The sequence below is a fragment of the Mesocricetus auratus genome, unplaced genomic scaffold (genome assembly GCF_017639785.1).
Source record: "Mesocricetus auratus isolate SY011 unplaced genomic scaffold, BCM_Maur_2.0 Super-Scaffold_4256, whole genome shotgun sequence".
Taxonomy (NCBI): domain Eukaryota; kingdom Metazoa; phylum Chordata; class Mammalia; order Rodentia; family Cricetidae; genus Mesocricetus; species Mesocricetus auratus.
In genome coordinates, this window is record NW_024429182.1 from 20,159,486 (window position 1) to 20,187,312 (window position 27,827).

At 46.5% G+C, this 27,827-nt stretch overlaps 1 protein-coding gene across 1 annotated transcript in view; it reads left to right on the forward strand.

The window, feature by feature from the left end:
* Pik3ap1 (phosphoinositide-3-kinase adaptor protein 1) overlaps positions 1–27,827 on the forward strand; it is a 122,124-nt gene that overhangs the window by 53,673 nt on the left and 40,624 nt on the right. Inside the window, exons 4-8 of the mRNA XM_005063603.4 lie at positions 4,157–4,301; positions 5,331–5,473; positions 5,932–6,064; positions 9,027–9,223; positions 11,922–12,111. Of these exons, the coding sequence (XP_005063660.1) occupies positions 4,157–4,301; positions 5,331–5,473; positions 5,932–6,064; positions 9,027–9,223; positions 11,922–12,111 (808 nt within the window). The remainder of the gene's footprint in view (positions 1–4,156; positions 4,302–5,330; positions 5,474–5,931; positions 6,065–9,026; positions 9,224–11,921; positions 12,112–27,827) is intronic.

Sequence of the window (27,827 nt, forward strand, 5' to 3'; positions counted from 1 at the left end):
CATTGCTCGCTAAAAAGATTGGCTAAATACCTAACGTATATGTGGCTGCCATTTTAAGACGGCCACATAATCACGAGTGAGCTAGCTGTATGTGAGACTATCATAACGTTTGATAGTTTTTAGCATTCTTTCCTTCCCTGAGGCATTGTGGATAGGTTAGAGCAGCAAAATGCTTTTTTCCTGGATACGCGCTGTTTGCTAAGCTTGCCACTGTGGCTTCTCAGGACTTCAGGCTACGAGAACTTTGACAATGACAAGCGTGGGGTCTGACCTCTGCCGCTTAGGCCACAGATGCCTCACAAGGGCTCCCTGCATAGGAGTTGCCAACTGTTTTTCAGACTCAATTTGACCCAAAACTATGATTGGTTAGGACTTCAGAGTGTTTTTAAAACTTAGGCATAACAATTGATGTTGCTCAGCTTCTTGGGAGTCAGAAATTGTGATATTAGGCTTGAGGTAACTGGGGGGGCTCTGTGCCTGCCCCCCACGAGACATGCATCTTCCAGACTGGCCTCCACTGTTCTCTGATCTCCATTGTTTATTTTTATTTTCTGAGGTTTTGAGACAGTCTTTCTACACAGCCCAGGTTGGCCTTAAACGTGTGATCCTCCCCTCTCATTAGCCCCAGTGCGGGGACCACACCTGGCCACTCCCTGTCCTTCAAACTCAGAGGGCTGCACAGCCTGTGTGGGCATCTCAGGCTCGCTCTCAGTGCCGTGTCTCCCCATGGTTGTGTGGTCAGACGCCCGGCACAGTGGTAAGGATGTTTGGGGCCTATGTGTGCTCCGCCCCACTCACTCTCCATCCTGCTCCTCTCGGCTGCCTTCTCACCCAGGATTAACCTTACTGCCTGCTTGCTCTGGGTCTCTGGTCCTGACTGGCAGCAGGACTGACACAAATCCTTTTGGACTACTTATCTTACTGAGACAAGGTGCAGGGCCATGTGTGTAGCAGAAATGATGACAGCCACAGAATATGAGTTTGGCTATAGCAGCCTTCAGCAGGCTGGGCCACGCACCCCCCCCCCCCCCCCGTTACAAAGCCCAAGCTTGGCACACCCTTCTGCAGCCCTTTGTAAAGGGTTGCCATGACAACTATATAATAGTCCTGGAATGAATGATTGAGGACTAGCTCTGACCAGAAATCTCTCCTTGCCTTTCTGGTTTTGGGGAGGGCCCAGCCCTATTGGTTTTGTTTAAAATGACCCTTGCCAAGTTCAGTAAAACAATGGACAAGTAAGAGTATCCCTTACCCAAAATGCTAAGGACCTGAAGTCTCAGATTTTGAATTTTTGGGGGTTAGAGAGATGTTGGATTATTTGCATGTGCATAACAGGATATGTTTTAGAACAGCATTTATTTTTGTTTCATATACTCATTATATACAGCCTGACAGCAATTTTATCCAACGTGTTACTGCCCTTGCATTTGGGCTTTGACCATGTTAATCAAGTGTGGAGCCTTCCTCTTGTGGTATCAGGTTAGAGCAGTTTGGGTTTGGAGTTTAGATGAGGGATGCTTTGTCGGTCTTATAGTCATCTGGGCATCTTGCTAAAATGTAGACTCTGGGGCCCTGGGACGTGGCTCATCTGGTAGAGTGGTTGCCTAACATGCATGAGGCCTTGGCTTTGATACCCAACACCATGTGCCTATCAATCATCCCAATAATTGGGAGGTGTATACAGGGAAGTCAGGCCTTCAAAGTCATCAGTATTACAGCAAGTACGAGGCTAGCCTGAGCTACATGAGATCCTACTCCCCCCAAAATTTTTTTAAGTGCGTACCCTGATTCAGTGGCAGGAAGTACCTCACAGTTTGCCTGTCTAACTTGCTCCAGGGTGGCAGTGTTGTTGGTCATTTGGCTACAAGCAATAGTGTTATAATTTTGTGCATGGGGACCTTGGCGATTCCGTGGTGTGTGAGGAACAACATGTGAGGCCAACAGAACTTAAGTGGGAAGTTTTATTAGAAAGGGAAGGGAGAAAGGGAAGGGAGAGAAGAGAAAGAGAAGGAGAGAGATGGGGAGAGAGAGAGAGAGAGAGAGAGAGAGAGAGGGAGGCAGAAAAAGTCCTGTCTGCCCCTTCAGAGAAACAGTGGGAAAGGCAGAAGTGGGTGGAGTTTTTTCTTTTAAAGGGTCCTTTGAGCCTGTGTGCAGACTACACAGTGACATGGCAGCTATGGAACCCTGGGCTGACCAGGGCACTGCCTGAGTGCAATCTGCCACACTACAGGGGGCAGGCCAGCATAATGCCTGAATCCTTACAAATAGCAACACTTGTCTAGAGCAGAGCCTCTCATATTCCCGGGAAAGACTTAAAAAATAAACAGAAGTCTTCCAGGTGTGGTAGCATACACCTTTAATTTCAGTACTTGGGAGGCAGTGGCGGGTGTACCTCTAAGTTCAAGGCCCACCTGGTCTACACAGCAAGTTCAGGACATTCAGGGCCACACAGTGAGACACCGCCTCAAAAAAAAAAGTCCAATTATTTGATGCTACAGAGATTTTTGTACTAACATTTTTTCTGCTCAAATTATTTGAAACTTTTCACACAGTATATTTCGTTCATATTCTTTCCTCTCCCTCAACTCCTCCAGGATTCTTCCGTCAAACTTCATGTTCTTTCTCTCTCTCAGAAGAAAAAGGGAAAGAAAAAATCCCATTGAACCAAACCAAACAAACTGAGCACATAAAAAAAAACCAAAACAAAACATGGAATTAATTTTGTATTGCCCAGCTACTGACTATGAGGCCCAACCTGGAGTGTGGTTGATATGGCTAGCCGCACTCCGTTGAAGAAAACTGATTTTCCCTTGCCCAGCAGGTATCAGTTATAAATAGCTTTTTGGCTATGGTAGGGTTTTGTGCTCACTTGTGCTTCTCCATATTGGGTCGTCTGGCTTGAACCTGTGCAGGTCTATGCACGCCGTCATAGTCTTTGTGAGTTCATATGTGCGTGAGCCCTGCCGTGTTTGGAAAACACTGTTTCCTTGAAGTTGCCCACCTCTGGCTCTTACAATCCTTCTGCCCTCCCTTCTGCATTGATCCCTGAGCCTTGAGGGGAAGGGTGTGATAAAGACATCCCACGTAGGGCCGAGCGCTTCAAAGTCTTGCTCACGCTCTTCATGTTTTTCGGGTGTGGTCTCTGTGTTAATTACCGTCTACTTCAATAAGGTTGAGCAATGTACTGATCTATAGGTATAGCAATATGTCATTAGGAGCCATTTCCTTGCCATGTTCATTTAGCAGAGTAATAGTAGTAAGTTGTCCCCTGACACCGATGACCTATGTAGTTTTTGGTTCTTGACCTCATTAACAGAGTCAGCTATGGATTCTATCTCATGGAGTGGCCTTAAAACCCGTTTTTTAAAGAAGAGGCTGGTTAGTCCTGTAACATTTATGCCACCACGTCACCAGTTTGTCTTGCAGGCAGGTCATTGCTGTACTGGGTAATACTAATGGATGATTACTTTTCTCCTCCATCACTGTGAATGAATGCCTGAGAGTAGGGGTGAAGGCTAGTCAGTAGAGGGGAATGCTAGTCAGTAGGGGTGCATGCTCTTCAGTAGGGGTGAAACTTCTAGTTGTTCACCAGCTTGATCTCTCTGTGTTTGATGACATAAGTGCATGGTGTCTTCAGCAATAGGGTCTTAGTGTCCGGTGGTGGAGGCTAAGCAAAAGCATTGGCAATAGCCTGTAATGGTTTTTAGGGGGTCGTCTGTGGGATCACTTCAGCCAATGACTCTTAAAGATGTAACCTATTTCTGGTACTGGGGCTTATACTTGGTAGCATACGATGTTTAGTTGAGACATTGTTTTTCCCATTGTATGGTAACTCCATCTAACTGCTTTTTATAGGTATACACATTTTAAAAGCAATAACATTTACAAACGTTATAAAATGAAACACCTATAAGCCCTGGGTTTAAAAATTCCTGAGTGTCTTGAATAGACAAAGTTTCTAATTGCTGTAAAAGTCTACAGATGCTTAGTCTGTTTTCCGTAGGTTGCTTCGCTGGGTTGGTAGCCTGTGGTTGCCTACCAGTGGCCAGGATCATGCTCACCAGAGTGTGAGCTGGGTCTCAAGGAGTTGGGACATCCTTACAACTCCCCAAGGGACATAGGAGGGAGAGACACCAGAACCTGTCTCCCTCTCCAGGCAGAAACCACTGTGTATGTCATTGTGAGGTGCAAGCTGGATGACAGGGTGTCGACAGCAGCAGAGTTTTCTCCTGAGGACTCACCCTCCATCCGGGTGGAAGGCACGTTGGAGAATGAGTACACAGTTTCGGTGAAGGCTCCAGGTAAGTGTCCCCGTGCTGACAGTAGACGTGCTTCTCAGCTGCCTTTGGAAAATCTGCTGTCCTCAAGCTCGCGTGCCAAACCATCTCCAGCCCCAGGCACTGGCGCTCAGCATTGCTAAGGTGATGTTTGAAAAAGCAGCCTGTGTGTCTGTTTAATTGCATGTCCTGGATTGTCAGTGAGGTTTAATAATTTTCCATATTCACGACTTGTCACATTTCCTCTTTGGTAAATTGAATCTTTGTGGTTGGTGTATTTTTAATTTTTTCTTCCCCCTCAGAACCTCTTCCGGTAGTGCAGACTCCTACCCCAGGAAGAACACGTAGTACAGACAACCACAGAGCAAGTCAGCTGATTCCCCTGGCCCACGGGGGCAGGAATAGTTAACCTCTAGCCCCAGGATTCTAGCTCTTGGTGACAAACGACCTTCATGTGAAGCACCTTAGACCCTAACTTTTTTGTTGCTGTTGTTCATCAAGGCCTGAGAAGTCAGTAAAACAGGATGGAAATCTGGCTCAATGGTTAAAATGCCCTTCTCTTGTAGAGAAACCAGGTTTGGTTCCAAGTGTCACTTTGGACCCTTCACAACTACTGATAACTCAGTCTCCAGGAAGATCCTATGCCTCTGGCCTACAAAGGCATCTGCACCCATGCATGTGCTCTCTCCTCTCTCTCTCTCTCTCTCTCTCTCTCTCTCTCTCTCTCTCTCTCTCTCTCTCTCTCTCTCTCTCACACACACACACACAGACAGACACACACAGACACACTACTGATAATTATGCAAATCAGATGAAAATCCTTTAAAATGCAGTTGACAGCCTGATAAGGATGCTCAGTTTGTTTAAGACCACACATGCTGGCCTGCTCATCTCCCCTCACCCCCCCCCCTTCCCTTCCAGCTCACCTCTGACACTTTCTTCCAGCCCCAGTAAGCTGCTTTACCACTCAGACGTAACACATCTGCCCATGACCACTTTTCACAGGGCCTTTTTGCTTCCTGGCATTTTACCAGTGTCTTTTGTTTTGTTTAGACCTCTCATCTGGGAATGTTTGTCTGAAGGTCTATTCTGGGGACTTGGTGGTTTGTGAAACCACCATCAGCTATTATACTGACATGGAGGAAATTGGGAACTTATTGTCCAGTGCTGCAAATCCCGTGGAGTTCATGTGTCAGGTAAGGCTGCTGGGAGGAGACCTGAGCTTTCTGGACATAAGAATTCTATCTATAACTTTCACTGTAGCACAAATAATAAAAACCCAGAGACAGATATTGGTTTTCAAGCTGAAGATCAGAAAAGCAAAGCAGCCGGCCACTAGAGAGTTCTCACCTCTATCAAGGCTGGGGTGATCCTGTCCTCAGTGTGACTGTAGTCTGAATGCCACACGAGACCCTGAGCTCCTGTCTTATACTCCTCTCTAGGGCTGGAATTAAAAGCATGTACCACCACCACCCATCCTCTGTGACTAACTAGTGTGGTTGCTGGGATTAAAGCTGGTTATTACCACTACCTGGCTAGCTTTGCAGTCTGATCTTCAGGCGAGCTTTATTAGATCGTAAACAATACATCACCACACTTGGCTGGCAGGAGCTAGCTGGATTTGAAACCTGACTATCTTCCCTGTTTTATGTAGGCCTTTAAAATTGTGCCCTACAACACAGAGACTCTTGATAAACTGCTCACGGAGTCCCTGAAGAACAACATCCCTGCAAGCGGACTGCATCTCTTTGGGATCAACCAACTGGAAGAAGAAGATATGATGACAAGTAAGTCAACAGTAACTCCAGTCCCAGGTGGTACGGCAGCCACACACCTGGGCTATGCGATGTGGGAAGGGCATCTAGCTTATTGCCCGCCGGCACCAAGGTGAACAAAAAGACAGGGGATTAAATCTAGCAATATGTATGAGGATGCTGCTGGCATGACACAGTATGCTCTTGTAAGCAGCTTTTTAATAAGTAGCAATATAGTCTAAAATAATGATAGGAAGTACAGTGAGTACAGAAATCAGTGGCATAATCATGTGCCACCATCAAGTATGATGCGCTGCACATAACTGTGTGCATCCTACTCTTGTATGACTGTCAGCCAGCCCGAGAGATTCATTCACACCAGCACTGTCACCAGCAAGCGAGGAATGTATTGTGCTGCGAGGGCTACAGTGTGGCTGAGGGACAGAGGGTTGTCAGCTTCATTCTAGTCTGATAAGACTTCTGTGTCTGAAGTGTCGTTGCTCGGCACACAGCTGTGCTTGACTGCCTTCTAAAAACATGTGTGGTTCTCAGTGGTTGCTTGCTTCTGCAATTGCCGCTCCTCGTCCCCTCTTAGTGGTTCCCTGTTCCCAAATAGCGTATAGTTTCTGCATCTGTGTCTTGTCATTCTGCTGACGGAAACACCTTTTCTCTGTCCCTGCCTTGGCTGCCGTTCTCCTGGGGCTTTTTCTTCATTAACTCAGGAAGCATTTTCTCTGGAAGGAAGGCCTTCTCCAATTCCCCCAGAGTCTATTCTACCACCTGCTATGGGCTCCCCTGGCATGACCTACAGCTTGCCTGCCGTAGCTGTCATTTTCGCTAGGCATCTGCCCAGTGAGACATCCTCAGGTGCTGCTCTTTGTGGGCTTTAAGCAAATATTTGTAACTTGAGCCAGGAGCAGGCCTGGTGCACATACACTGTGGTAGCAATAGGGGTCAGGACAGTCCAGTCACACCAAATGCCCAGGGATGCCACCTGGAATGTTGCACAGGATGCCTGTTCCTTCTCACCACAGTGGCACTGCGCAGTGGTACTCAAGTCTCTGGTTAAGTTCTGACTGAAGTGTGGTAACCACAGAAGAGAATTAATTACCCACCAGGCCTTCTCCAGGGGGCGTTCTCTTTCCTGCTGCCTCTCCTCATTCTCCTACTATGGAACATTCTTGTTTCATTGCTGTAGATGTTTCTCTTATTATGAGGCTCAGGAGAGAGTATCTCATAGCCTAACAACATAGGACCTGGGGCCATTTTCAGACCTTTCATCCCAAGGATCATATCCTGGAGAATAAGAAGCTGCATTTATCATTTTTTTTAAGGCCAGGGCCAGGACTGGAGAGGTGGCTCGGTGGTTAAATCACTGTCCACACAAGCAGGAGGACTGGACTTTAGATCTTCAGACTCTCTTATAGCCAAGTAGGCATGATGAGTTCCCTTGTAATCCCTGTCTCAGAAGACAAAGACAGCTGATCTGGTGCTAGCAGGCTAGCTGTATTGGGTTTGAGTGAGAGGCCCTGCCCTGGGTCTCCCTATACATGTCTACATTCTTGCAAATACACATACATGCATGGGCACACCTCACACACATATATGAAAAAAAGAGAAAATAAATAAACACATAAAGTGACAGAGCCTAGAAATCAATTGTTATGAAAAGGAAAAAGAAAAATACCAACATGAGCCTATTTGTTTTCTTGGCATATTTACAAAATAGACTTCTATTTGAACATTTCTTCCTTTATTTTATTTTATGGGTATGTGTTTGTTTTTGTTTGTTTGCTTGTTTGTTTTTTGTCTGCATGTATGTCTGTGCACCAAGAGATGTTAGCGCTCTCAGAGGTCAGAAAAGGGTGCTGGGTCCCCTGGGACTGGAGTTAGGGATAGTTATGAGCCACCACGTGGGTACCAGGGATTAAGCCCAGATCTTCTGGAAGAGCATCCAGTGCTCTTAACTTGTGTGCTGTCTCTCCAACCAGGGTCTTTGTAGTGACCAGTCCCCCATTGTAGCAGCCATTACAGGCTAACATGTGCTTGCATGACCTTGCTGCTCCTGTCCTGGTCACTAAGGTCAGATGCCCTCCTCATGGCATGGAACCAATCAGAAGTTAGCTGGCAGGGCTGTGCTTTATGGCTCTGGGTGTGCTTTACGGACAGCACACAACAGTGACGTGCAGAACATAGCAACCGCCCTGGGATGGCCTATGGGCCATAACAACCAGTTGACCAATCAACACAGGGCGGGTCACCCAAACCTAGAAGCACATCAATCCTGAGACTGTTTCATCCCCTAGACACTCCCCTTACGCTGCCCTTTAAGATCCCTGCCTCGAGGTTGCTTGGGGTCTTTCTCCAGCCATTCACCATGGTGGCGGGGTGAAGGGCCCGAGCTAATGGGGTTAGCTCTAAAATGTCTACAATAAAAGACTCTTTGCTTTTGCATCAAAATGGGCCTCTTGGTGATTTTGGGGTTCAGAATTTGGGCACAACATCTTCTTTCTCTCAGCAGCACAAGACAGTCATTTAGATCAGGGTTGAGAGTTGCAGAGAAGACAAAATGGGTTCCTGCCCCACACTGTGGCTGCTGTTTAAGCCTTAGAAATCAGCACGCTTTGGGGTTGGAAATGTAGCTGATGGGGAGAGCACTCACTGGGCACCTCAGGCCCTGAGTTTAATCCCTAGCCCCAGGGAAAGAAAAAAGAAAAGGCAACGTCTTCTAGGGATTTTCTACTCCCTTTGAAGTAGAGGATGCATTACGAAGTACTAGACTTACTAACTACAATATCGTTTCCTCCATCATGCAAGTGCAGGCACTTTAGAGCCCAGAGGAAGCTATCAGAGGGTAGGCCAGTCAGCCAGTAAGCAATGATTGAGTGCCTACTGCTTGCCAGACCAAGGCTCAACAGAGTCACCTCTGGGAGCAAAGGTGTCATATGTCTTCCTTCTTACCCTTGAGTTAAGTCCTCCCTGATACCTTTTTTAGATCAGAGGGACGAAGAGCTGCCCACTCTGTTGCATTTTGCTGCAAAGTATGGACTGAAGAACCTCACTGCCTTGTTGCTCACCTGTCCAGGGGCTCTCCAGGCATATAGTGTGGCCAACAAGCATGGCCACTATCCCAACAACATTGCCGAGAAACATGGCTTCAAGGACCTGCGCCAGTTCATCGACGAGTATGTGGTAAGGTCAAGGGGAGAAAGGCCCTGTGATAGGTTCCAGACCTGTCTTTTCATCAGACACTGATGGATTTTGTCTCTGAGATATCCTCGTGTGTCTCTCTGACAGTGGGCAGTCTTTGTGGGCCTGGGTCCAAATTCCTGTTCCCACTTGGTAGCCTTGTGACTTTTGGCAAGTCACAAACTCGTCTCCTAATTTTATTATTTGTGTGTGAGTGTTTATACTACATGTATATATGCATACTGCATGCATGTCTGGTGCTCCCAGGAGAGTGCGTCAGATCCCCTGGAACTGGAGTTACTGATTGTTATGAGCTGCCATGCAGGTCCTGGGAATAGACCCAGGTCCTCTGTAGGAGCAGCAAGTGCTCTTCACCACGGAGTCATCTCTCCAGCCTCCGTCTCCCATTTCTTCATATGCAGAGGGAAATAGTCACAGAGTTTATTTTAGACTAAAGGGAACTAACATATGTAAAACCCTGAGGCCACTTCCAAAATATTGACAGGAACTTGCACATAACGTGTCTGTTCAAGGCAGATGCTGCGCCCTCTCCCCACCTACCTCCCAGACTCCTTAGTGGCATGTGCCTAGCTGCTTTGCCCACCTTTGGGCCCAGGTAAACTGTGTTAGAATCGATTCCTTCCTGGGTGAAGGCCACAGTGAGCTTCTACCTTGAGGAGGCATCAAGGTGACCAACTTTGAGACCTTATTTCCTGCTAGAAGTTAAGGCAGGTGGATACACCCAGCTTTCTTAGCAACTTATCCTTGGCCATCAGCTTCTGAATCCTGCCCTGAGTTCAGTCTTGCACCATGCCTGGTGTTATTCCATCCAGGATTGCCTCCAGTGTCTTGGAGGAAGCTGTTTTTGACTCACCCCCTTTGGGTGTTCCTCCTTCTTTTCAGACTCACAAGGGACACCTGAGGCTAGCTCATCTGGTTGTGACCATCCAAAATAAACAGCCAGACTAATGCATTCTTACTCGCTACCTCCATACAGGAGTGAGCCTGATACAGCCTCAGAAATCTACCTCTACTCTGTGGTAGAAAATCTATAAGGCAGGGGTGCCTTATAGAAGGGCTTCTGATGTTTTGGGGAAGATGTAGGTGTTTTCAAACAATCAGAACAGTTTACATCCTTCTTTGGGTCCTCACGGGCACAAATGGGCATAAAGGCACTCATGATCTTCTCTAAGTTTATTTACTTGGCTTTACTTCAAAAGTCACAAATTTGCTAAACACAGCATGCCGTTTTTGTGTTCATCATTTTTGGTTAGGTCACTCTATTCAGAGCAGTAACTAAGTTACTGGGATCATTTGATCAGCAAATGCCCTGTCTCATTTACCTTTCACCACATATCCTTGAAGCTGAAGGGACTTAGACCTTCATTTTATAAGTGAGGATGGAGAAAGCCAAGGTGACTGCTTAGAGCTTTGCACTGACAAAGGTAGAGGTGGAACTTAGTTCAGTGCTGTAGTTGGGTCTTGTTATCTTACTCTGCACAACGGGGGTTACAGTGTTATTTTCAGAATGCCTTGAGCTTTTGTCTGAATCACATTTCTCATATCATCTTGACCTCTAGCTAAGTCACCTTCCACAAATGCATCTTTAGCCTTGCCACCAAAGGTTGTCCCTGATGATCCTCATGGAGTGTCAGATTTTATCTGCCTGCCTGCCTGCCTGCCTGCCTCTCTCTCTCTCTATCTATCTATCTATCTATCTATCTATCTATCTATCTATCTATCTATCTATCTACCTATCTACCTATCTGTCTACCTACCTATCTGTCTACCTACCTACCTACCTACCTATCTGCCAAATGCTACAGCTGAGTCCCCACCACTAAGAATCTGTTACTTAATTCATTTGGGTCTCACCAAGAAATGAACACAGTCAACCAAAGGTGACTTCTGCCAGTTGATGCTGATGAGGAGGGTTTCTGTGGTTTGAGGCTGAGGTAAGGATTGTGACACATCACTGTGTCTGGCCAGGAAAAGCTGTTCAGAGGTTGCAGGGAAGTCAGCTTCAAAGCCTCTGGGGGAGAGGGACAGGGGAGCCTTTCTGACATCTGTCTGTGGGGACATCTAGAGTGTGGAAACTGGGGGGAGGAAACCCTAGAGATTGTCTGCCACTTGGAGAAACCTTCCTGAAGGACAGGGATGGAGATTTCCCTCAGGGACCCCTGGCTGCAGGAGGGCCGGAACTTCTCCACATGGTCCTCCCTAACCACTGTGTGGTTCCTTTGCCTTTTGTTTTCCTCTGAGCACCCACAGGGGTGTATGTAGTAAAACGACCAAAATGGAGACTGTAAACCTGGCAGGGAAGACCAGGTTTTCTGAGCTTGTTTTTCCATCTGTGAATGAGGGAGAGTGGTGTGCCTTTCAAAGGAGGGCAGGTGCAGGCGTGTGCCCTGTGTGGAGCCTGATTCTTACGAGGTACTCATGAGGGAGCAGTTTTTATGTATGTCCTCTGGCACCTGAACCAGGATGTAAGTTCTTAACTCTGTGATTAGTGTTGGAGGAAGATACAAGAAGGGTAAGAGAAGAGGAGACGAGGGCCTGATGCCTGGCTCAACAGAGCTCCCATAAGCAATTGTAACCCTGGTCTGTGATTACTTCCTTTGCCCACTGCAAGGCTCCTTGGGGCCTGAGATTGCGGGCTAGCCAAGCGCCTCGTGTGCAGCGATCCCATCTTCCCTTGCAGGAGACTGTGGACATGCTTAAGAGCCACATTAAGGAGGAGCTGATGCATGGCGAGGAGGCTGACGATGTGTACGAGTCCATGGCCCACCTGTCCACAGACCTCCTCATGAAGTGCTCCCTCAACCCCGGCTGCGATGAGGAGCTCTACGAGTCCATGGCTGCCTTTGCCCCAGCGGCCACAGAAGACCTCTGTGAGTAGCTCAGCCTACTTCTGCCTCCATGCTGTTGCTCAGAAATGGCTTTCTTCACTCTAGTCCAAAGGGGGGAAAGCCCCTGATTACCTCTGCAATCACCCCAGTGAAGATCCTGTGTTGCAACGGCATCAGAGCTGCAGTCATGTGTCATAACAAGCAGAGCCCTTCTCCCAACTTCCTCTACCACTTGCCTGGAAGTCACTAGCTTGATAGCATTGCCTTCCAATCAAGAAGCTCTCAGCCCTACCGGCACAGATGGGCCACCCTCTTCTTTCTTTCTTCCTTCCTTTCTTCCTTCCTTTCTTTCTTCCTTTCTTCCTTTCTTCCTTCCTTCCTTCCTTCCTTCCTTTCTTTCTTTCTTTCTTTCTGAGTTTTTCAAGATAGGGTTTATCTGTGGCTTTGGAGGCTGTCCTGGAACTCACTCTGTAGACCAGGCTGGCCTTGAACTCACAGAGATCTGCCTGCCTCTGCCTCCCAAGTGCTGGGATTAAAGGCGTGCTCCGCTACTGCCCGGCTAGATGGGCCCTTTTTATAACAAGCATGTTGTGATGTCCCTTTCTATCTGACATGCAATTCATTTATAAAATAACCTACTCACACATGAAACTCTTTGGCTTTGCTATATTGCCCTAATTGAGTTGTAAAAGAGAAATGAGTGGAGAAGACATGCTTAGGCATGCCTGCATGTGAAGACATACGAAATAGCTCTGTGCAGGCAGCTACAATCAGGGTGACCACCTATGGTCTTTAGAGCACCCTTTAGGGGGCAGTGAGCCACCCTTCAGAGAAGTTATCTAAATGAGATTGGATTTGGGTGCAGTGGCTGGTGAGCACAGCTGCACCCCCACCTTGAGGCTTTTTGATGTCACGTACTGTGAAGTACTAAGCGCTCTGAAATGCTGCCTGGGACTTAGCTCTCTTGCCCTCTGGGTCTATTTAACAGATTCAAGGAAGACTAAGATAAATATCCATGACACATGACTTTGTGGATGGAGAGATTTCTGGGATGGCTAAGCTGAGTGCTGCTACCCTTTCAGGACTGCAGGGAAGGGAGCCTGATTTTCCCACTCATGAACTGAGGCTATGGAAAAGTCATCGTGAGGAGTCCTTAGAGCAGGAGGCACAGGCTGACTGGGAACCAGGAGTGGTGTGAGGTCCCCTCCCAGCACCTTTGGAGAGAGAGAAGCATACCTGGAGACTCTTCACTAATGAGCCCAGGCCTGGCAGGCTGTACCATCCATACCCTTTATCTCATTGACTCCTTGTGGCCGCCCTAGGGTGCTGTCACTAGCTGCTGTGAGGAAGCAGGCAGTGATGGGTTAACTTGCCCCAAGTGCTCTAGCTAACATTCTAGAGAGTACAGACTTCATACTTTTTAATCCAGGCCAGAATTTTGTCTCTAACAGGAGTCATTTTAGTTCTGGTCACCTTTAGTAAACCTCCCTGCCCCTAAGGCTGTTTCCCCTATCTGCAGTTCCAGAAACTAGCTAACAAAACAGCCTAAGGCTACTCATGCCTATAATTACAGCTTTCCAGTGGAGCTGGAGAATCAAGACCAGCCTGGGTTACAAAGAGCTTGTCTCCAATACAAAACAACAACCCCCTCTCAAAAACAAACAAAACAAGCACAGCTGCTGACACTCCCTCTCCTCACAGGCCTGCTTACCCACGTTCATATCTAGCAAGGCTAGATGTTTCTGGGGCATTTCTGTTCCAGGGACTTGATTCCCCCCCAGCGCCCCCCCCACCTCTCCCATATTGGAGTTACAGTGGACCAAAACCTGTCTTTTTCCACTTTAGAACAGGGACACATTCACAAAGCTGCCAGCAGGACCCTTTAGGAATTCATAAGATTCACCTACTTTCTGCCCTGCTCCCTGGCTATGGGGCTGTTGAACAATGAGAATGCCCTGCTTATAGACAGTATGCGGTGATGGTCTTCAGACATGCTATCCCCCATGCTCCAAAATATGACAGTCCCCAGTCATGTTGCAGGATTCCTATAGAGACTACCAAGGTACCTGTATTGCCACCTGAAACAGGCTCACCAGAGCTTCTGAGGGTGCTGTGGGCCTAGGCTGCTTGTGGCTGGAAGGCAGCTTGTAAAGTCCATTGGGGTCGGAAGGCTCTGGATATCATAGACCCAAGGAAGCTATCAGAGTTTTAAATTGCCAAATCATATAATCCCTGAGGTTTCTGATGTAGATTAGGTTTATTTGTCTGTGTGGTTGTCTGCTTTAACCCCAGAATACCTCTTCCCTGCTGATTCAGAAGATGCAGCAATCGGGCCTGGGAAGAATCATTTTACCCACAGTGACTGCCTGGGTGAAACAGGATAGAGAGCAAACAGACCCGTCTTGGATGCTGTGGCAGCACTAGCATAGTGATGGCCATGGATTCGCCATCCCCAGATGTGGACCAGCTGCTTTTATCTCTGTTGTCTTACCCAATTGTCCTTCACCTTGATGGATAGAAACATTTCTACTATATAGGGAGCAAACCAAAGGCTCCAAGAGTTAGTAACACTCTTACGTCCATCAAGGGAAAACTGGTTCAGAAATCCAAGTCTTCAGGTTCACAGAGGATGTCTGCCATAACACTGGGGTAAAGGGACCCCCTGGTCTGTCGTTCTGGAGTTGCATTTACTGTCCTTGGATGGACACTCCTCAGGAGTTGCTTCTATATGTCTAAACGCCAGGTTTAGCAACGCTCACCTTCATTGTCATTCCCGATGGCAATTCTTAAATGCTGAAAATCATTGTACCAGGGGAATTCACTCACCACTTAGGTATTTCCCTGGATCACAGAATGATACTACAGAGTACAAGGCTTTAGTCCAGTTACCTTGGAGAGCTCATGCCCCTTTATTTCTCAGATCTTCACCAAAGGGAGCCCCAAATAATCACAGGGGAGCTCCCAGGATTTAATCAAGGGGAGCTGGGAGGAAGTGCTGGGAGTCTGACCTGGAGATTATGGCTTTGTTCCACTCCCTCCTACCCCACCCCTACACACACACACACACACACACACACACACACACACACACACACACCCTCTCTCTCTTACACATACTCACACATACTCACACGCACCCTCTCTCACACACATTCTCTCTCACACAAACTCACACATTCACACACACGCACCCTCTCTCTCACTCACACACACACACACACACACCCTCCCCCTCTCTGTCTCTGTCTCTGTCTCTGTCTCTCTCTCTCTCTCTCTCTCTCACACACACACACACACACACACACTCACACACCCCCTCTCATACAGTCTTTAGTTTAGATATACTGCCACCAGCTGGTAGCTGCGTGTCTCTGTTTTCAGACCTTTAGTTTTGCTTCTTTTTATCTGGAGTTTTACTTCCACACAAAGTAAGAACTGTCTTTGTCAAGGATAAAATGACACAATCACTGGATAAAATCAAGGCACCTTCATGTCATCTGTTTTCACTACCCCCAAATTCCCTTGCTCGGTTCTTGTGCCTCTTTCTTTGCCTTTGGGGGTGAACTAAAGTCCTCGTGCTCCGGTGATGGGAGTCATTCTTTTCTGTGTTCAGCATCACCCCAAGGTCTCTGATCTGGAGGCCTTGTCCAGTCTGTTTCCAGGGTAACCCGATGGGTTATAGTTTAACTGGTTTAACGTATCTCAGAGGCTCATCTTTACCCACCAGAGAATGGAGTAAGGTACATAATGCTGCTAGAAACCGCAGGCTCACAGGAGGTGATGAAATCCTAGAGAACTCCAGGTTGCACTATAGTAACTTTTGACTCCTGACATTTCTGGAACCTACTCTAGCTGAAGTTTGCATACAGTAGTGCACCCTGGAACTATTGCAGGGGCATTAGTTCTGGGTACAAGATCTAGCAGTCAGATTGGGACTCTGCATTCCTTGAATGCACCAGGGCAAATGTTTTCAAGTTAATAAGCTAAAATTCTCTACCAACAGCAGCCAGTCTCTCTTTCCCTTGGGCCCACACAGCTTACAGACTATGTTTCCCTTGGGGCGCTGCACACAGATCACCTTGAGCCCTCATTCATTATATCTGTCTGATTATGAGTCCCTGGCTCTGATGGGAAGAATGACTTACAGCTTTGTGGCATCCCCAGCCCCCAGCCCAGTGCTGTGTATAAGATGTGCTCAACCAGAAGAGGGACTAGAAAATAAGATGTAATCCTGGACTTTGTGGAGGTTCAAGTATAGATTAGTTTGTCCACATCCTAATGCAATGCCCTTGTTTTTTGTTTTGTTTGTTTGTTGTTGTTTTTGACAGGTGTAGTGAGATATCGATTAGGTTACTGCTGAGTGTGAGACCTCCAGGGGGTCATAACTCCCTGGCTGGTTAAGGTTGCCTTTTATTTCATGTCAACATACATTATGCTAGTTCTTCTGCCTAAATTTCCTGCCTTTTTTTCTCTGCTGGAGCAATGCCTAAACTCCTTCAAAAAGCCCAAAGTCCACCACATCACGAGCTTATTTCTTGTATCTTCATATGTTTTTCATCTACTTACTCATTCAAACAAATCCTTATCAAATCTGTCCTGTGTGTAAGTGACATGGTGCCAGGTGATAAACAGTCCATCAGTGAATTGTCATGATCCCTGCCTTCCAGAGTCTACATTCCATAGACCCTACTACGAGCACATTCCATGGATCTGGTCTTTGCTCTGTTGTGGAATAATATTTTGTACACAGATGTGTCTTTGCCAAGGTGCCTTCTTATTGGTTTAATAAAAAGCCAAATAGCTGTTAGCTAGGCAGGAAGTAAAAGAGGAACAGCTAGACAGAGAGGACGCTGGGAAGAAGGGTGAAGTAGGAAGAGATGCCATGAGATGCAGAGCTAGCAGGACGGGATGGGAAGTGTGTAGATGAGCCTTGGGGCAGCACATAGAGTAATAGAAATGGTTCGTTTAAGTTATAAGGGCTAGCTAAAAACACGTCTGAGCTATCAGCTGAGCATTTATAATTAATATTAGGTCTCTGTGTGGTTATTTGGGAAGTGGCTGACTGGACAGAGGTGATCGGCAGTCTAGACAAAAAACTCCACCTATATTGTTCACCATGTATAAAGCCACAGACTGCACTGGTTCCTCCTTTTCTCTTTTGCATTTCTGCCCCATTCTCCTCATCCCCAGTACTAGACATCACTCCTGCACCCCTCTGATTTCAGATTGCCATTCTCTTCTGTGTGTCTGTTTGTCTGTCTTTCCTTCGCTCCTTCCCACTGCTTCTTGATTAATATGTGAAAAGCTGGGCGTTTAAGTGGATATCATCAGACAAACCACCCCATCCTAGCTGGGTCCAGCTGGGACCAGCTAGATTTCAAGTTATCTTTGGGTCTTATCATGTGCTCCAGTCTCCGAGGCTCTTTGTTTGGACCCAAAGGTACTTACTGGCAGATAGAAGTAGGGTCTTGTTGGTCCCCAGCAAGGGTTGGAGAACCTTCTAGAATAGTCTTTTAGTAGCTGGTGTTTTCTTGGCTTTATGTTGCATTAGCATATAATCTGGATGGAATGAGTGTCCCCCCCGGAGCTAAATGATCCTGACTAAAGTTCTGTCCCAGGAGGAGCATCACACAGGTTTCTCCGGGAATTTGTGACTGCTGTTGATATGTTCCCTAATGAAGCGACTGCTGGGATGTTTTGTCATCTTGAGTACAAGCTTCTTTCATTCTAGAAATAAATCCTTGAGGACTGACTCCATAGCATCATATGCTGTGAGCCTGCAGCCGCTCTTCCCGAAGGAGACTGCGACTCAGTGCTGCTTTCTTTTGTTGCTTTTCTTCGGCGGAAATGAAAGAACTTTGCACTTTCCCTTTAGACTAGCAGGGTTCGACACATTTCAGTTTATTTTTAACTGACAAGTGGTGAAGGTTAAGTGCTGGAGTCTGAATTACAAGCCTTGAACGTCCAGCAATGCAGGGCTATGCTGTTCTACTGCTTTACAAAATCCCCGTCATCTGCAGAGTCCCTTTGCCCAAAGAATCTTCTATGTCTTGGCCACTTAAGTCTGTCCATTTGGATTCTGGATGCAAAGTGTTATCAGATATACACCTGGTGTCTTACCACTTGTGATTGCCAGTTAGGTACCTTTAACTGTTAAAAACATAGTACCTGTTGCCTGCCTGGCCTTATTGCTAATGTAGGTATGGCAAATCATGTTTAAAAAATGATGTATACTAGTGCTGGCTGGTCACTGCTGGTCCCTTCCTTCCCCACCATCCACTGGCCACTGAGCCATGAGGGCAAAGAGGGCAGAATCGGCAAGTGGGCATTGTGTGGCCTGTGGATGAGCATTCCGTGTTACAGCTCAGCCTTGTTCCAGAGTGAGGGGAGATATAAAGGCTGGGGACTGTGGCTGGGCATACCTAATTTGCATTAAACAGCACTCTCCTATCATAAGGATCTGTATATGACAGCTATAGCAAAGCTCCTAACATGATGTCTGGTTACCATGTGGGCAGCAGGGAGAAAGCAATTTTAGCAATGGTGGTGATCTGTCACCAGAAGAACTGGATAAGTCAGGGGGCAAGCGTCAAAATAAAGCGTAGCATAATTGGAGGACGTAAAGGGTAAGAGCCAGGGAAACAAGGGTTACTGAACCAGTTTAGTTGCTCAACGAGCTGAAGTCTTGAAAGCAGGTCTTTGTGAAGTTGTTTGAGGGTACTAACATGAGTTTCGACAACATTTGATTCGTTAACATAGAAGCAGCATTCTTCTCCCAATACCAAGCAAGTCCCCCATGTGCAGCACTAATTAGGTATAGTGTGCTCTTCTGTTTTGGAGCATGACCCCGGCAACAGTTTTTCTGCCTCCGCTGGAGGGATTCGAGGCTGTCAGTGGTAGATGCCATGGCCTGATCAAGCTTGTCTCTAAATTCTCTGGCCAGATGATGCGTCTGGATGGCACGTTGTAGCCCCAGCAGATCCAAGGGAGACGGCAAGTCCTATTCCTTCCAGCAAAGGAATATCTCTCATCTTAGCCTGGTTTGTAGCAGCAGTGCCATCTCCTCCTCGTGTGGATGGATAAACCTGTGGAATGATCACAACAGGCGTGCAAAATCCTGGCGGGGGGGGGTTATGCAGGGGGTTTACCTTTCCCTTGCACCAAAGGAAGAAGGGAGGTGGTGTGCAGGTTGAGCAGGTAACAGCTTGATTGACAGCACATCGGTGGTCTGTTGGTGTGAGCTTAGGAGAGAGGCAAATGGGGTAGACATTTGGTCTCAGTGAGTTTGAGTCGCTGAATCATTGAAGGGAGCGTCATGAAGGTCTGGACGGGCGTCGCCTCTCCTGGTCGGCGTCATCACAGAGGTATTTGTGGATTGGTACAGCGAGCAAGGGGTGGGTGCTAGCGGCACCCAAGAAGCAGTGAGAGGCATTTGGATGTGTGGTGAGTGGGAGGAAATCAGCAGCACATTGAATGCATTGACTCCAGGACACTGTTGATTTTATTTGTCCCGCCCGTTTGTTCCTGTTTGTTTAATGTTCTCGTGTGTTAAGACAGGTTTAGTTGCAGGTACAGGCTTTGAGAAATGTGAATGTATGCGACAGGATATCTAGAGAAGGGGAGGCCACCTTGATAGTATTTGCCCATCACCCTTAATACCAGTGGTTTTGCCCAGGGTCTGAAATGTGTACTACGTGAATGTGGGTGGCTATTTACTAGAAAAATGCATCTTCCCTTTCATTGATCATGACCCTGAGTAAGCCCCTCTAGCCGGCAAGTGTAACGGTGGCATCCTCCATTAAGTATCTCCATCCAGTCGGAAAGGGAAGCAGACAAAGTCTTCTGGAGCTGTAGTGCTGTCATTTGGGTATACCAGGAACTCAATGGGCCTTTGGCATCCCTCTAGTGGGCAATACCTGTTCCTACTATCTGACCCCCCCGCCCCCCCCCCCCGCCATGTGTTTCCCTGACACAAAACCTCCAGAACACAGTATTCAGGAGGAAGGAGGTATCTGAAGCTCTGGTAAAGGCAACAGTGAGGACAGCAGAAGAGGAGGCTTGGGGGGTGGGGTGGGGCAGCTTTGTTGGGCACGGATGTCATTCCAGGTGATCTGACTCTGTGTCCTTGGGTGTCTGCGCCATTTTTTTCCTTTTCCCCATGGTTGACAGGTGTGCCATCTTTCTGACTGGAGGGGTTGTGTCGCACATTGTGGGCCAGTATTCAAACAGGGCAGGGTTGATTCTGTGGGAAGACACAAGCAAATCTCCTCCCCACTGTTAACAAGGGGACGGGCCCCTTCCAACACGGGTCAAATGGATCCTTCCAAAGTGCCAGGATGGGTGGTATGTGTGATGGGCTGCCCGGTGACAGACAGCAGGGTGTGTGGGGAGGGGTGGGGAGGGTGTTGGTCCTGGTTAGCGTAAGCGTTTAGCAGACTGGGTGTGAATAGTGCCAGATTTAGTTGGCTGTTTGATGGCAGGGAACCTTGTGCTTGTTTGATCATATTTTTTTCAGAGTTTGGTGTGTCTTTTTAATGATGGCTTGGCCCTGAGGATTTGGGGGATGGGGATGCCAGCATGGTGGGCTATCTTCCAAGTCTCACAGAATCTTTTTAATTGGTGGCACATAAAGGCTGGTCCATTAGCAGTTTTAATCTGGAGAGGAGTCCTCATAATAGTGAAGGAGGAGAGTATGTAGTTAATTAGTGTCTTTGAGTTTTCACCAGTCTGTGCTGTATAGCCCAGGTGAAACATAAATAGGTATCAACAGTGATGAATACAAATTTTTGTTTACCCAATGACTAAATACAGGCAATATCGATCTGCCATAGGGCATTGGCTTTAAGGTCTCTGGGATTGGTGCCTAATCGTTATATAGTGGGAGTATGGGTTAGGGAGGCACAAGAGAGAAAAGTTTTGAGGATGCATTATGAGGGTGTTGGGGAATTTAAGTTGTAATCTAAAGCTAGTCTTTCTCTGCACTGACAGCCCCCAAATCATGATATAGAGACTTATTACTTATGAAAGCTTGGGTTTGTCTATTAGGCCTTATAACTTAACCCATTTATATTAATGCATGTCTTGCCTTGTGGCTTTTTACCTCTCTTTCATCTTATACCTTCTGTTTCCTGGTGTCTCCCATGCCTAGGTTCATCTCCTTTTCTTCTCTCTCTGCCTGGAAGTCTCACCTAACCTCCTGTCTAACCATGGGCCATTCAGCTCCTTGTTAAACCAATCAGAAGGCGCCTTGGCAAAGACACATCTTCACAGTGTACAAAAAGATTATTCCATAGTACCCTTTTTGTCTAAATAAGAGTTTAACTCTAACACAGTACAAACTATATACAATAAGAACAGTTATCAAGCTGGATAGTGGTGGCACACGCCTTTAATCCCAGAACTCAGAAGGCAGAGGCAGGCGAATCTCTGTTCGAGGCCAGCCTGGTCTACAAAAGCACACAGAGAAACCCTGTCTCAAAAAAAAATCCCAAAAAGAACAACTATCAAGTAAGAAATACATTCATAATATCCAGTCCATTAGTATTTGGCAAATTCAGAGAAAATACTCTATTATCTATCTTACCTTAGGAAGTCCAAAGTTTGGTACCTATTTACTTTTGGGGGGGGGTTTCGAGGCAGGGTTTCTCTGTATTGTTTTGGAGGCTGTCCTGGAACTCACTCTGTAGACCAGGCTGGCCTCAAACTGTCTCTGCCTCACGAGTGCTGGGATTAAAGGCGTGTGTCACCAACACCCAGCCCTATTTACTTTTTATCATGACTAAGGAAAACTGTAACTATAACTACCTGTCTTTATCTGAGTAAACACGAAGTGCAGAGCAAGCAACTTTCAAAAGTATGAGAAATGACAGAAACAGCAGGCTGCCTAGACAGTCACCCAAGTTTCCCCAGCAATGTTGGGTCATCTATCTTTGGCCTCTAGGCCTAGAATAGCTGGCAGACTTTTCTGTGAGAAGGACTGTCCCACCTTGTCTTGACAAAGTTCCACAGTCTCATTCCTTTGTGCCCTGCTTGTGCACTTTGTACAAACACACTGTCAGCAGTTAAGCAAGGTCAGTTTCTTGCCCAAATGGCCAGCTTTCATCACAAAGAAAGCAAACTGCATATGGAGGTTCTTCAGTGCTCATCATCCTTTTTTTGAAGCAGATGGGTGCTGCCAGGAGCAGACATGTGTCACTGTCATGAAAAACTTTATATTATTAAAACATTTTTTTTGGTTTTTACGAGACACGGTTTCTCTGTATTGTTTTGGAGGCTATCGGTCCAGCCCAGCCTCGGACTCACAGAGATCCGCCTGCCTCTGCCTCCCGAGTGCTGGGATTAAAGGCGTGCACCACCACCACCGCCCGGCTATTAAAACATTTTAAGTGCCATATTCTGTAGGTCTTTGAAGTGTTTGAAGATCACCTGTCTATCTAAAATATATTTGACCTTGAAAACATACCTAACATAACAATATGTTTGTTGTAGATGACTATTAACTTGTATTTCTTTATTATCTTAAATAACTTTCAAAGACTAGAACTTTACATTTTAAAATGAGCTGTATAGGTATAATACCTTAAACAAGAATAGGAACATATATACAGCATAACAAAAATAACCTTAAATTTCTATCGACATATAAAAATCTATACCAATGTAAAATATTTGAGACTACTTGTTGCTCATAAGTAGACTCAAGAATCCACCTTTTCATCCCATCATTCTATATTATATTCTCCTTTTCCCTTCAGAAAGATTCTTGAATCTAATGTCCCTTGTTTCGTCTTCTCCCTGACCATGACCAGTAACAATTTGTAACCAATCCCCTAAATGATGACAAACATCCATAACCCACTGAATGATCAAAAAACGCAATCCAACTTCCGGGGAATGTGGGCACTGGATCTTTGTCATCTGGGGCCTATGAAGGCTCTTAAGGGACGAAGAGACTAAAGGGAGGAGGAGCGTTGTGGCTTGGGCAGTAATTTTTGCCCAATTATGTCCATTGCCTTTTCCAGGGTGGCTAAGTCAGCCACAGGGCAACCCTCAGGATCCTCCTCCTCCTCCTCCTCCTCTTCTTCCTCCTCTTCTTCCCCCTTTCCTGTTATCCTTTCCTTTCTAATGAGGCATCCTCATTTAGGCCCTTCTCCTGTCTCCTGTCCTTTTTCTTTTAAGAAGGCATCCTGGGATTTTGAGGGTTTTTTCCTAGATGTTGTCTGATGGTGGCTATCTGCAGACTTATGAGACTAGCAACCATCCTAGAGATGTTTAACTGGTTGTTACATTACCAGGATTTTCATGAGAGAGAGAGAGAGAGAGAGAGAGAGAGAGAGAGAGAGAGAGAGAGAGAGAGAGAGAGAGAGAGAGAGGTCATTGACTGGTCAGGCTGTTGGGGGTCTGCAAAGAGGGCAGGAAGAGCTTCAGTAATGCCAGAGAGTTGCCCTGACCCAGAGGCTTCAGTTGACTGGGAACCATATCCTGACCGCTGCTAAGGCGCGGATCGAAAGTAAAGCAAATGAGAGAAAGGAGACCGCCAGTCCTCAGATCAGGACAGTCAGCCAAAAATGTTGCTAATGATACAGGGGAACTCATAAGCTCTGCGAGGTCCAGAAGCTGCACAAGATGCAGGTCCCTTCCTTCCCCATGATCTGTTGGTCACCAGGATACAAGGGCAAGCGGAGCCTTGTCCTGCCTGTGGTACAGTGGAAATAGCCTTCTGGGAGACTGCTTCCGTGCTACAGCTCAGCTTTATTCCAGAGTGAGGGGAGATATAAAGGCTGGGGACAGTGGCAGGAGCATCGCTGAATTTGCTCAATTAAACAGCATGCTCCTCTCATAAGGCTCCATATGTGTCAGCAGGGTCCTGTAGCAAAGCTCCTAACAAGATGTCAGATTACCATATGGACAGCAAGGAGAAAGCTTCTGCAGGGAACTGTGTCAAGGATTACACTAGATAGAAGTCAGGCATGCAGGCCTAGAGACGTTCTCAAAATAAGGTCAGGTAGGAAGCAGGAAGCCCCCGTCAGGGGGAGGGAGTCCTCCATATTGCCAAGCTTAGAGAGAGCTGCCAGGCTCCCAACAGGTCACAATCAGTACCTGAGTGTTGTGCTGAGAAAGTTTGAGGTCAGAGAGAATGCTAAGATTAATGATGTCTACCAAGAATACAGAATAGGGCATGGGGGCCTGTGTACACATCTGTTGTTGATGGTCAAATTCAAAGATTTATATGTTCAATTCAGTCTTAGGATAACCACCTTGTTTGGAATGTAAAAGGACAAAAACTCTTTTTAAAGGAGTACACACATCCAGAGGCTCCACAAAGCTCAGTGTTCACACAAGACAAGGTTGCCCAGACTGTGCAAGCGCAACAGACTTCCTCCAGTGCACCACAGTCCTAGTCCCCTCACCAGCTCTCCGTGGGAAGGAATTCACAGTGACTCCGGAAGTAGAGTAATGTTCTCAGTGTGTAGCTCTTCCTCATTCACAGGTGCTGAGGGTCTGTGCAGGAGGCAACTGGGGTTATATGTTGTTGGTTGCTTTACTCTTTTGGGGGGCACACCACCCAGCTCCCAATTAAAGCACTCCGAGGCTTATCATTGCTTAGAAATGCCCAGCCTTAGCTTGGCTTATTTCTAGCCAGCTTTTCTTAAACTACCCCATCTATCTTTTGCCTCTGGGATTTTACTTTTCTCTATTTTTTGTATAACCTTTCTTTCTTACTCGGTTGCTGGTTGTATAGATGGGTGGCTGGCCCCTTCTTTTCTTGATCCTTGATCTCTCTTGCTCCTTCTTTCCTCCTTCTAGATTTCTCTCTGTCTGCCAGCCCCACCCATCCTCACTCCTGCCTCACCATTGGCCATTCAGCTCTTTATTAGACCATCAGGTGTTTTAGACAGGCAGAGAATCACAGCTTCACAGAGTTACACAATCGCAACATAAATGAGTGCAACACATCTTTGCATCATTAAAACGAATGTTCCACAGCATTATCAAATGTAATACATCTTAAAGTAATATTCCACAACAGTTACAGGCAGAATTAAACTTGCTAGCCAGCTGCCATCTGATAAGGATAGTTATGTAACCTGGCTCCTCTGTGTGAGTTTATTATAACTACAGATGTCCTTAAGAGTAAGAGGGAATCAGAGGACAGAAGAGATGGATGGCATGGTGAAGAGGGCTTCATTCAGCCAAGCTTTTTGTCTGACATTCCTGGCTTTGAAGACAGAGGGAAACAAATCCTACTCTAGAGCTTCCATAAGGGAATGTGGTCCACATAAAACCTTGATTGTGGCCAGCAGGACCCACTTTGACTTCTGAACCACAGAACTGTAGGATAATCCATCCATGTCATGTTAGTGGTAGATTGTCTCAATAGCCTCGGAGTAATAATGATAACTAGGAGTTTGGTGTCTTGCACTGTTTTTATGCATTCATAAACATCCTCTTAATCCTCTCACACAGCCATCCTATGAGGTAAGCCCTGTGGTTTGTCCCCACTTTGCAGGGGGGACACTGAAGCTTACAGGTTTCTAGTGACCCGCCCAAAGACATAGAGCCTAGTAAGAGTCAGAGGCAGGATTTGAACATAAGTCTTCAAGGCACTAGAGGCCATCCCACAATGCCAACCTGTCTTGGTGCCTAGCAACCAGTCTGCTGAGCTCTGTTGCTGGCTTTCAGCTGCTGCCCTTCTCAACTGAGCTTTGTCCTCTCAATGTAGACTATTTGTCTGGCTCTTGCTCTTGACGGTGTCTTACTGCCTTCTCCTGAGTCCGTACGCTTCCTTCATCTCGTCCCTGAACGCTTGCTCCATCTTGTCGTATGGTCACTCCTCCTCATATCCCTTGGCTTCAGCCTTTCTTCCTAAGGACGCCTCTATGATCCTAGAAGCACAGGATGGGGCCAGCATGGGCTGTAGAGTGCCACCTAGTGGGCATTACCCAGATAATAATATGTAAGGGATTCTGGAGAGAGCAAGTGAAATGGTCCCTGGTTTCTGGCAAAGGAAGCAAGATATTTGGTTGTTCCAGGCCTTAGTAAAGAAAATGCCTGGCAAGCCAAGTCAGATCTACACATGACTCTATTGTAAGGATTGACATTTGCTGTGTTTAGATCTTATTCATGCTCTAAGTAAACTTAACTAAAGGGAAATTTAAACACGTAAACTTAAAACAAGGAAATTTGAAGCATGCTGTTTTGAGATGTTAGAGATCAAGAGTGAAAATTCAAACATTGTGATAAACACATTCTCAAACTCATAAGGTAGAAGACATGAATTAAGCCAAACTTACTCTTTAAAAAAATAGACAAAAACAGGGGTAGGAAATAGCTCAGTGTTAGAGTGCCTGACTGGAATGGAGGCCCTTGGTTCCATTCCCAGCATCTCAAAAGAAAAAAAAAGAGAGAGGAAAGAATAGGCAGATGGAATTATATCAAACTGAGTTTCTGTATAGCGAAGGAAATCAAGATTGAAGAGGAAACCTACAGAACAGGTGGACATTTGTCTGATGAAAGTTAGTATCCGGGAGCAGGAGAGATGCTCAGTGCATATGAGCTCTTGTGCTCCTTCAGGGGACCTGAGTTTGGCTCCTAACAACCCCAGGTGGCTCATAGCCTTCTGCGGTTCCAGCTCTGGGGGAGTCCAGTGGCTTCCCTGGTATCTGCACACATGTGCACTCCCCATGACACACATACACATAAATAAAAATAAAATCTTTGAAAAAGTTAGGTCTAGATATGGTGTTGTACATGTCTAATCCCAGCATTTGGGAGGAAGAGGCAGGTGGATCTCTGTGAGTTCAGGGCCAGCCTGGTGGTCTCATAGTGAGTTCCAGGGCAGCCAGGGGTACATGGAGAGACCCTGTATCAAAACAAAAAAATTAGTGTCCAAAACATATGAAGAATTCAAATCACGCAACAGAAAAAATAGCCCCATACTGATCAGAAATTATCTATATAGGATTTTCTTTTTAAAATATGCAAATTGCCAGCAAATATATGAAAATGCTCACCATGACTCACCAGGGAAATGCAAATCAAAACCACAATGAAGTACCATTTCAGTCCAGTTAGAGTGGCTGTGACTTAAAAAAAAAAGACATCAACAAAAAATGTTAACAAGGAGTCAGAGGAGGGGGAAATCTCAGATTCAGACTGCTAGGACAGCCATTATGCAAGGGGGAATCTCAGATACTGTTTGTTAGGACTGCCGTTATGGAAAGGAGTGTGGGGAAAAAACCTAGGCGTGACCCAGCAGTCTCACTTCTAGGTGGACATCTGCGGTGGAAATGAAGTCAGAGTGTTGACAGTTATCAAGGTCTGGATGGACTGAGATGCCCATCGCTGCGTGAGTGAATAAAGAAAGCATGGCACATGTATGCAGTAGAGAGTCATGTTCACATATAAGAATTTTGTCACTTGTGTCCTCACGGTTGTGAGTGAAGGACATTACAAGAACTACAATCCCACAGCCAGAGAGTCTGGGAAACACAGAGGACCCTAAGAGAGATATGCTTGGTAACCCAGAGAAGGGAACGGGACAGCATCTTCTGAGGGAATTTGGGAGCATGGGGGGCAGAGGTGAGGAAGCTGGGAGAAAGAGAGGGGGTGAAGAGGAGGAGAGAGAGGACATGGGGGAGCAGGAAAGTTGAGTGGGGGGGATAGAGGACAGCAGGATGAGAGATGCCATAATAGAAGGAGCCATTATAGGTTTGAAGAGAGATCTGGCACTAGTGAGATGTCCAGAGATCTACAAG